At 41.2% G+C, this 11,662-nt stretch overlaps 1 protein-coding gene across 1 annotated transcript; it reads right to left on the bottom strand.

Moving 5' to 3' along the window:
- Positions 1-590: 590 nt before the first annotated feature.
- On the bottom strand, positions 591-2,495 carry LOC311037369 (growth arrest and DNA damage-inducible protein GADD45 beta-like; the record flags this gene model as incomplete). Its single annotated transcript, XM_084046495.1, has 4 exons — positions 591-815; positions 1,237-1,486; positions 1,971-2,072; positions 2,449-2,495. 4 exons carry the CDS (start codon positions 2,493-2,495, stop codon positions 591-593), a joined length of 624 nt encoding a protein of 207 aa, XP_083902621.1.
- Between the last annotated feature and the right edge of the window lie 9,167 nt (positions 2,496-11,662).

Below are 11,662 nucleotides of genomic sequence, written 5' to 3' on the forward strand. Positions count from 1 at the left end.
CGTTGAGTTTTTGGCATAGTTTTTTTCCCCATTTCTCTGGTCAAGGCAGAGATCTGTTGCCACATCCCCAACAATGCAGCGCGACATGGGGAAAGTTCTCGCTCCCAATAACACCCTCCACCCACCCACCCAACCCGATCAGCCAGTCCTCTGCAGGAATGAGACCCACCAGCCGGTCCTGTTTCCTACATTTCCACCTCCTTTCAGTCCTGGAATTCCAGCAGCAAAACGGTAGCAGCCTGGAGGAACATCTCCCCTATACCGTCCTCCACCGACCTGATGCCCCCCCTCTCTCCACTCAGTTTCTACGGGGGGTGAGTAGGACCATACAGGGCAGACGCCCGATGCGTCTCTTGTGACGGAGTAAGCAGCAGATACGTTGTGGCATATACTAGGAGTTCAGGTTTACTCCACCTGACAAGATTTCCTGCCATTTTTTTGCTGCTACTTTAGTTTAGTGCCAAAACTAAACACATCACCTCGTCAGCACGTACGCACGTTATCTCTGGAGAGAGAGACGTGATCAAGATGTCGGATTTTTTCCATAATCCATTCAAAATGGCTCTATGCTTCCCAAAGCTTTGACGGGCTCAACCGACACTCAGACAGACAGCAGACAGACCGGTGGGGATGATTTTTTCGTGGACGAGTTCCACCTCCGCCTCGTCGGTGGTTTTCCCAGAGATCTCCGAGTCCTGGGTCTCCTCCTGCAGGGCGAGGTGGGGAACCCACTGGTCCTGGCTGCGACTCTCTTCACAGAATGTACTGATGGACTGAAGAGCCTGCTGGATGTCCACGTTCTGACACTGGGAGTTCTGTGGAGATCAAACAACACACGACGTCTCTTATTAGTGGACATAAACACCATGAGATATGTATATGAATACATGAGGCAAAGATAGTGGTGAAATAGTTAATAAAACTAATCGCTTATATCGTTGCTGTCGGGCAGAAACCTCCTATCTCCATATTTAGCAGATCCACAAGCTCAAAGTGACGTGTTTTGATCTTGTAGATCTGCTACTTTTGAATCTGAGCTTTTGCTACCACTTAAACCCCAACATACGTATTGTCGATCTGCTATTTTCTGAGAAAGCTTTGCCCACAAAAACAGAAAAGACCCTAGTATAGAGCCCTGATGGGACTCTACGGTCAACCATATAGGGTTTAAGTGGTTTAAATACACCAGCAGGACACCCTGGATGGAGCATGGGGTGTCTGAGTAGTAGAACGTACCGTGACCAGGAGGCAGTGAAGGTCTCTGGGCTGGCTGGCGTTGTTGTTGTTGTTGTCGTCGGTGGTGGAGGCACCATGGGGCTTCACCAGGAGCAGCTGCTCCAGGCGCAGCAGGCCGGACACTCTGAGGATGTTGATGTCGTTCTCGTAGCAGAAGGCCTGGATGAGGGTGAAGTGGATCTGCAGGGCGATGTCGTCTTCGTCCTCCTCGTCCGTGGCCAGGATGCACAGGAGCACGCTGTCTGGATCTCTGTACAACAACAACACAACACCACTTCATTAAAAACATGACCACCACTCAGTCAGTTGAAACCAGTAGTTGGAGGGCCATACATTCATGGGCAACCGACCAGGCTTTCTGTTCAGCTGCCCCCCCCTCGACTGTGGAACTCACTCCTGGACCATAAGAGCTCCACAGTCTGACTAAAGACTTTCCTTTTTAATAAAGCATTCCGTTAGCTTTTCTGGTTTTAATCCCTAGGCTTGTTTTTTTAGACTCCTTTTGTTTTTTTTAATATTTAGTTTTTATGCAAATGTTTTTATTCTGTAGCTACTGTAGCACTTTGAGATTTGTTTCAAATGTAAAGTGCAATATAAATAAAACATTTTATTATTATTATACATACTGAAGTACATTTTTATATTCTTATGTTGTGATATTGCTACTTTTACCTAAGTTTAAAAACAAGAATCATCCATGTGCATAGATGTAGCCTACATTATGTTGTACTTACACATTCATGAGCGTGGCAGACTCGTACACTCCCACAGTCAGACAGTTGTGTGTTTGAGCAGAGGTCAACAGTTCCTCCACAGCTTCACTCACTGAGTCCATCCTGAAACACAACAATAACAACACAAACACTTAGACATGTTTCCTGCAGCAGGGGGTCCCTTTCATTTCAGGGACCCCCAGTTTGATACATGCATTAAGGGCCACGGATCCCCCATAACTCTGAGAGCGTACAAATGGAACCTAATAGAATCCTAACTATCAATGATTTAGCTGGGGATCACTGAGGGTCCCCAGAAAAAAAAGCATAAAGTAAGGAGGGTTAGCAGGGTTTTTTTTTTTTTTTTTTACAAATGCATTAAAATGTATCTCCTATAGGCTATCTACAACCCCCCTCCCTGCTGTTACAAATACAGAGTAGGCTATAATAAATGAGGTTTAACGCACATCAATATAACACTGCTTACATCATTACTCACTTTGTGTTGGTGATGCATCCATCCACATGTTCCACAGTTCCACACATACTGAAGACAGAGCCAGGCAGGGTGTGTTATCCAAGAGAAGGGTTTTTCCAAGGTGAACAATTAGAAACAGGTGGTAATAAAAGACAGTAAAGTAGGCTATAATGAATCCAACTGCCTGTTTTCAGTTGGTAAAGTTCTGATCCGTTCTGTTCTGCAGTGAGTAGGGTTGTGAGTGACTAGTCTGAGATAGATAGAGAGATAGTCAGAGATAGTAATAGTTGTGTTACTATAAGAGACTCAGACTGTGTTGTGACTGATTCTCTTTCACGATTCACGTAGAATGAACTCACTGCCTTTTATTGGCTTTGACTTGTGGGCGTGGCTGCGCCGCACGCGCTCCCCTCTGCCATTGGTCAAGCCCACCCACCCATCCACCCATCTGTCCACCCACCTGCACGAGACAGGCAGCGCTGGGGGTCTTGCAGTGGAAACGGTTGAGGATCACAGGTTCACTTTGCGTCAATACACATCCACACTGTGGTGCGCGCGCCCCCTGTGGTGTGCGAGTGCGTGAAATAAAAAGGCTAATGGTGGCGCTGTGGTGATATTTTAGATCAGGGGTCTTCCACGTTTTCAGGCCAAGGACCCCCTAGCTGAGAGAGAGATGAAGCAGTTTAATTTTTTTTTTACTTAGTCTGCTATTTTTTCCCTCTACACCTATACCTCTTTGACAAAAATAGGAGATCTACAAGCTCTCAACGCCTTGCTAGATCTTCTATTTTCGGCTAATGTTCCCCTCAGAAAGGGAATTCTAGGGTTCAAGTGGTTAATGTAAAAAAAACTATTTGGCGGACCCCCTATAGTAGCTCTGAGGACCCCCTAGGAGTCCCGGACCCCCTGTTGAAGCCCCTGTTTTAGATGATATGAACATAATGGAAATATATGGCAAGTATATGCAGAAAATATGCTGCATATATGCCATATTCAGGTTCATATATGTGCATATATGTGGATATAGGAAATATTTATATATTTGTCCACATATGGAAATATGTACATATATGTAGAGACATATACTGTATGCAGCCACCCAATTTCGAATAATATGTCACATATACTGTATATGAGGGTTCCTTTATTTGATGTAATGCAAAAACTCAAACCTGAGCTATTCTGGGAAAATGATGGCCAGAAGTTGGAGTGGTTGTTTATTTATGAGGTGTTTAAGATGCACATTTTGTTTCTAGGGCCTGGAGTAGAAGACAATCTCAGCTTTTCAAATAGGTTCCTGTTAAGTTGTGAGATAACAGGCCCAATGTTGTTTATTTTAAGTTGTATTTATGTAATCTGTCATGTACAGTATGAAGCTTGAGTGTTTTAGTTCGTTATTTGTTTGACCATTGTTTATTGTTTGTGAATTATCATGTTGGTTCATTGTTCATGTCAAATGAAATGTAAAAGTGTTCTGGGCTGAGTTTCCGTGGAAGCATGATGACACTCTAGAAAAAATCAATCAAATATATGATAAACATTTATGCAGTGGTGGAAAAAAGTACTCAAATACTTAAGTAAAAGTATCAATACTGCAATGTAGAAGTACTCTGTTACAAGCAAAAGTCCGGAATTCAAAATTTACTTGAATTAAAGAAAAGTACAAAAGTATTGGTATCAAAATGTACTTAAAGTACAAAAAGTAAAATAACTAAAATGTTTGAAAATAGCAGAGCTACAACAAGCTCACAATGGTCAGCTAAGTCGGGAGGTAACAGGGGGTGCACGCATGGGTGCACGGCCAAAAGGGTTATTTGGGAACCGCTGGATGAATGAGCTGACAGTCTGTGTTGTGTTGTGGTGTGATGCCGCCCCCTGCTGGCGTTCAATCACCTGCGCCAAGAAGTATTCATCACATTTTATAGTAGAAAGTAAAGATAGCATCAATACAATACAATACCACAGAGTAGAAATACTCTGCGACAAGTAAACAGTCTTGTATTATATAGTCTGGTTTTCAAAATGTGTCCACATCTTTAAAAATAGCTGATCTACAAGCTCTTAAGCTAGGCTATTTGCTTAATTAGTTAATGGTTAATTGGTATGTTTTTGTAATAATCTAAATCTACACAGAAGCGTACAGTTCTCAGATAATTGTAATGGAGTAAAAAAGTACAATATTTGCCTCTGAGATGTGGTTAAGTGTGGAGAAGCGTTAAGTATCAAAAAATGGGAATACTAAAATAAAGTAAAAGCACCTAAAAATAATAATAGTTAATAGTGACAATCACTGGTTCTCCACGCTTTTCATTTCAAGGACCCCCAGTTTGATATGCATGCGTCCACGGACCACCATTTGACAACATTTTGTATCTCTGTGGGACCCCAATCTACACTGTAAAATCCTCAGTATTAGTTTAACTCTGAGGGTGTGGTTCCATTTGTACACTCTCAGTTACAGACCCAAAAGAGTCCATTCGTTTTTTTTATTATTGCGTTTTTATAGTAAGCTGTGTAAAGTGTACCTTGTTGGTGACAAATAACATTCAGAGAGTACCCTGGTTTTGCAGAGTGCATTCTTTATGTGTATAATATAATGTGAGGTATAAACAAACAAAATTACATTCTAATGTAAGCTGTGGAATGTAACCAAATGAATATGGAACACAATGTACAGTATAACAATCAACCACATTACTTTATTTAAATATTATAACAGAGGTAGCATTTGTAACATTAAACGTACCTACATTTATATTCCACAATATAAAATGATGACAATATGTTTAAAGGCACCAAGGTAGTAGTAGTGTAACATAAATAAAAATCTGTATTTCATATAAAAATATATTATTGCACAAAACATGTCATTGTCACATTTAAAGGCAGCAAGGTAGCATTGTATATCAGTAGTACAGTCAGTGCAATATGTAATGAACAAAATAGCAATAGAAAATATACAAAAAGTGCAACAGCACACATACATGTGAAATGTACGGTATATGCATCATATATGTATGAGTCAATTGCAGTGTTGTAAAAAGTACAAAGGTATTGGCATCAAAATGTACTTAAAGTACCAAAAGTAAAAGTATTCATCATGCAGAATGTCCCATTTCAAAATGTATTTTCAAATGTATAAATATCTTTTGAAAATAGACGATCTACAAGCTCACAATGCGGCGCATCGCGACGCATTGTGAGCTTGTAGATCGGCTATTTTCAAATGGCCGAAATAAAGTATATAGGGCTGAAGTGGTTAATGTATGTTTTGTAATAATAATCAAAGTCTACAAAATAAATAGTAACTAAAGGTTTCAAATAATTGTAGTGGAGTAAAAAATACAATATTTGCCTCTGAGATGTAGTGGAGTAGAAGTAAAAGTATTGGAAATTGGAGATACTCAAGTAAAGTAAAAATTCCTCAAGTACAGTACTTGAGTAAATGTTCTTTGTGTTACTTTCTCTTGTGGCGTCGGAACCAGCAGCTACTTCGTGGTGGCTGGCACTCAGCCAGACAGACAGACGTTGTGTTGCTGTGAGACTCATCATGGTGATGATGCTGTCTTGAGATCCCGACAAGTTCTCTCAATCTTCTCTGAAGACAGAGGAAGAATCGAGGAACTGTTGACAGGTTTTTGAAGCCGCTGTGGCGTTCCACCATGTCAGTGGTTCTCCCAGAGATCTCCTCCTGGGTCTCCTCCTGCAGGGTGAGGTGAGGAACCCACTGCTCCTGGCTGCGACTCTCTGCACAGTATTTACTGATGGACTGAAGAAGAGCCTGCTGGATGTTCTGGGAGTTCTGTGGAAAAGATCAAACAACACACGTTTTAAAACGGCTACTCCAGAGAGAAACCTTTTGGATAATTACGCTTAAAGCGGAAACATTCCCTGGTCTTAAAGGGATAGTTCACCCCCAAAATGACTTTTTTTCACCCCATGGAAACTTGAATTCATGGATATTTTTTTTGTTTTTGTCACATTCCTAAGCCAATAATGTGATGACCGGCAGTGGCACCGGTAGGAGACACAAAGAGTCTCCTTTGTGTCTCCTACCGGAACCGCTGCCTTCCGGTCCGCTGGTCATCAAATTATTGGCTTAGGAATGCAATAAAAATATATATATATCCAATGTATCCATGAATTCAAGTCTCCATGGGGTGACTAATCAATAGGAAAAAAAAGTGTTTTGTCTTCACTACACCCCCTGTTTGTCTTCAACAGGACCCCCTGTTGAAGACCCCTGCACTAGGAGGAAACATGGATGGAGCAGGTGTGAGTAGAACTTACGGTGACCAGGATGCAGTGAAGGTCGTCGGTGGAGGTGAAGCTACCACCAGGCTCCGGCTCTTCTCCAAGGAGCTGCTCCAGACGCCTCAGGCCACACACTCGCAGGATGTCGATGTCGTTTTCGTAGCAGAAAGCCTGGATCAGGATCAGAGAATCAGAGAATCAGTTATAATTGTCACATCACAGAGGTTTACAGAAGAGAGAAGCAGAGAAGCAGGAGGAGGTGAGAGCAGAAGAGATGGGTTAAATAAAACAAATACATAGATATATATACAAATACATAGATATATACACAAGGTGAGACTAGGGAGGAAGTAACCTCTCATCACCAGGTTTTCCCACACAGAGGAAGCCCTGGTTTTCATTCTGAACTCATTGTGAACTGACCAGTGACAGTGTGATCTGCAGGCCTCGCCTACTCTAGAGTTCTAGAAAGTGGTTTTCGGCTGTGGTTTCCGTTTGACACCACATTGTTTATGGTCCACCCACACACTGCCAAATCAAGTAGTTTAGTCTCGCTATAGTCGCACTCCGAGTTAGAATAAAAGATGGATATACCAAACTATTATTATACCAAATGAAACGAAACGATTATACCAAACTAAACAAATTATAATCATCATTTTGGAGGAGAAACGGGCACTCTTGGTTTCCGTTCCGCCTGGTAACGTGAAGTTATAACCGCTGAGCTCTAGACTGGATCATAAAACTGCAAAAACGAGTTGATCTGCACATTGCTTGACTGAGAGATCTTTCTTTCCCTTTCTCTCACACTCACACACACACTATAGGGAGGGAGGGAGAGGGCGAGGGAGACTCACCTGGATGAGGGTGAAGTGGATCTGGAGGGCGATGATGTCATCTTCATCTTCCTCATCTGTGGCCAGGATGCACAGGAGCACGCTGTCTGGATCTCTGTACAACAACAACAACACAACACCACTTCATTAAAACATGACTTTTACTATCAACATGAAGAGCAATTATCGTTGTACTTACACATTCATAAGCTTGTTAAATATGCAGATTAATATGTGACATCGTATAATCTTATATTCAGATGAATAAGTGATATAATGTGGTATACGTGATGTAATAGTGATACCCAGGGGCGGCCTTAATGATCTGGGGGCCCGTTTCAAGAGCTCATATGGGGGCCCCATATGCACCCCCCCCCCCAAAAAAAAAATAAATACACTTTTTTTTTTTTTTTTTTTTTAAATAAAAAAAAATAATTGTGGACTGAAGTTGGTTTGCTTCCACAATCCATAATGCTGCATTTTCGAAATAAATTAATTAGGCTATCTGCTCTTCCACCATGGACAGACAGCTAAAACAACTCACTCACATGATTCACTTGAGCTGAGCCCTGATTCAATCAGATCTACATCATCTTCTTGCATGAAATTCTTGGACGTCGGCCAGCCAGAGGCGGGTCCCGGACTGGGATGCGAGTCAAAAAATATATTTAAAAAAAAAATAAAAAAAATAAATGTTTTTTTTTTTTTGGGGGGGCCCCCTGAGGTTGGGGGCCCGTTTCAATTGAAACGGGTGAAACATAGGAAAGGCCGCCACTGGTGATACCCTTATGTCTTACCACAGATACTTATCGCACCAGATAGATGTACTATGTGTAAATATGTAGATCATTTGTTTGTTTTTATTGATGTCTCTTCCCCCTTGCCCCCCCCCCCCCCCTCTTTTTCTTCTTCCTTTTCTCTTATGGAAAACGATGGAGCGTGCACAAATACGAATTTCACCCTGCACTGTATTACACCTGCAAACCTGTGATGTGACGAATGATTCTGGTACTTACATATTCATGAGCTTGGCAGACTCGTACACTCCTACAGTCAGACAGTTGTGTGTTTGAGCAGAGGTCAACAGCTCCTCCACAGCTTCACTCACTGAGTCCATCCTGAAACACAACAATAACAACACAAACACTTAGTAATGTCACCTAGCTACAGCAGGGGGTCCCTTACATTTCAGGGACCCCCCCAGTTTGATATTGTGCATTATGGCCACGGACCGCTATAACTCTGAGAGCGTATAAATGGAACTAAATGGACCCGTAATGGTTCATTTGTTTCCATGTGTACACTCTCAGAGTTACAGACCCTGTAAGAGTCCATTTGGTTCCTAACTATCAATTATTTTGCAGTGGACCCCCTGACACCCCCCCCCCCCCCTTGCATGACATTGACTTGTCTCACAATCCTAAATTCAAAAAATTGTATAATATTCAATTAAATTCAAAGACATATGAAACGTATAGGCTACATTTACATTGCTAAAGCAAGTGTGACATAAGAAACTTATTAAACATAGCTGAGAAACTGAGTTAAATAAAACAAATAAAGCAACAATATAAAAACACTCTGTTACAAGTAAAAGGCCTGTGTTCGAAATGTTACTTGAGTAACAGTACAAAGGTATTGGCATCAAAGTACCAAAAGTAAAAGTACTAAAATGTTTAAAAATAGCAGATCTACAAGCACACAACGCGTCGCGATGTGTCAGTGTCTGTGTCAGTGTCACTCACATAAAATGCAAAACCAAACAATTGTGCGTTTTACTGTTCAAATATAGACAGCATATATGCATGTAAATAAAGACAGCATTAGCTAAATTGGCTGTTATTGTCTGACTCCAAAGCAAATGTGTGCTTTGCAAACAGTTGTTTTTTGTGAAGCAACAACTGTTTGCAGAAACATATGACTTTTGGCTGTAATGACCGCTGTCAAAAACAGATCTAGCTAGCATAGTCTACATTGATCAGCTCTTTTTCGGCAAACAACAACTAAGTAGAAGTATACGCTATAGTGAAGTCTGTGTAATAACAATCCACAAAGAGCAGGTGTTGTTGTTCTCCAAGAAAGATAGTTATTTTGTCGAGGTGAACAAATACGGTAGCTAATAAAGACAGTACCTACTAAAATAATCCAAAGGTGTGTGTTTAACTCCAGTTGGTTGTGTTCAGCGTTGGGTTCGTTGGTTAACTAACTAGTTGTGATTCCACACGTTGAACTCGCTGCGTTTTTATCGCGTTCACTTGTGGGCGTGGCCTCGGAGTCGGCGCACAGCGCTCCGCTCTGCCATTGGCCAAAGCCCGCCTCCTGGCTCCACGAGACAGAGTGACAGAGTGACAGAGTGTTGCCATGGCGACGAGGGAGGCTCGCTCGCGCGCTCCTAAACACAACTGCGCACTGCTCGATTTGATTTATTTGTTAGTTAAAACAACCTCCAGGGAGAAAAAAAAGTACAACCTAGGGGTTGTTGAGGGGGTTCCAGGGGGTCCACAGCAAAATGAGTTAACTTAATACTATAGCATCAAAAACCGTTTAACTACTTTAACCCTTGACTATTTGAAATGAGCTGATACAAGCTCACAACGCATCATCATGATGTGACACGGTGAGAGCTTGTTGTAGAACGGCAATTCTTTATGTTTTTGAAACATTTTAACAACACAAATCTTGTGTGGAGGGTCCCTGGCACAATATATTTTCAGATGGGGGTCCGCAGCCAAATACATATTAATTTTGGGGGTCCTTATATCCTTAGAGACATGAAAACGTTTCAGAACCAGCTGCTGTATTTGGGTCTTGTTCCATAACTTGTGTTTTTGTATGTCCCTATTTAGGACATGTCGGCTACATACATACATAAACAAATAAATAAATAAATAAATAAACAACAACACAATCCTGAGCTAAGCTTGGAGATCGGCTATTTTCACAATATGGCTTAAATGGTTAAAGTGGTAAATAAGGTGTCAGAAAAGCATCTATAATAATAATAAATATTATTATTATTATTATTACTACTACTACTACACGCGGCTCCTTTAAGAGGGCAGATTAAACTCCCTCCCTCCTCCCCTCGTCTCCCTGTGTGTAGAAGTGGGATCAACTTATCTCCACAATACAACAACTGACCGCAGATCAGTTTTAACTGCTCGCACCAGCGTGTTAAAGGGCCCCGTGTAGACCGTGGCCATGGCTGTGCTGATCCCGGGTCAGTGACGCTGCTGTGTGTCGTCAGGGCCGATTGGGCCCGCTGCTGCTGTAGTGTTGCCATGTCCGCGTATAATAAGCGAATTTGGGCTTATTTTTCGGTAAAGTAGTTGCGCAAGTTGCGTTTTGAGTTGCGTTTTTTGTGTAGTTGCTTATTAAAGTGTAGTTGCTTACTTTGGGCGTGCTTCCTAAATGTTTAAAAACCAATGGTACAAGACACAAGATTTGTGTTGTTAAAATGTTTTTTATTTAAAAAAAAAAATTTGAGTAGTTTTTTTTAAATGGCAGATCTAATAGCAGGTTATCAGTTATTTTCAAATAGCCGAGGTTTAAAGGAGTAAGAGTATGTCCAATTAATTGTCTATACTTTTACTTCTACTCCACTACATCTCAGAGGCAAATATAGTACTTTTACTCCACTACAATTATTTGAAAACTTGAGTTACTAGTTACTTTTCAGATATAAATTATGATATAATGAAACATACATTAACCACTTTAAACCTATTTTATACCTAGGCTATTTGAAAATAGCAGATCTACAAGCTCACAACGCGTGGCATCGCGACGCGTTGTGAGCTTGTAGATCTGCTATTTTCAAATATTTAGTACTTTTACTTTTGGTACTTTAAGTACATTTTGATGCCAATACGTCTGAATTTTTACGCAAGTATTCTTTTTATTCTGGACTTTTATTTGTAACAGAGTATTTTTTATTTTGCAGTATTGGTACTTTTACTTAAGTAAAGAATTTTAGTACTTTTTCCACCACTGCTGATTTGTCTTTTGGGTCTTTCTTGAGCTAAAAAGTTTGGGAACCACTGGCTACAATGGCTAGTAGTTAGTCGCTTCTTTTGGGCTTGTTTCTCTCGCAAAACCTGGCAGCCCTGGCTGGGGCTGCTTTTCCCTTGTCCTCCACACACACC

The sequence above is a fragment of the Gymnoscopelus microlampas genome, assembly GCF_963454915.1.
Source record: "Gymnoscopelus microlampas genome assembly, chromosome: 21".
Lineage (NCBI taxonomy): Eukaryota > Metazoa > Chordata > Actinopteri > Myctophiformes > Myctophidae > Gymnoscopelus > Gymnoscopelus microlampas.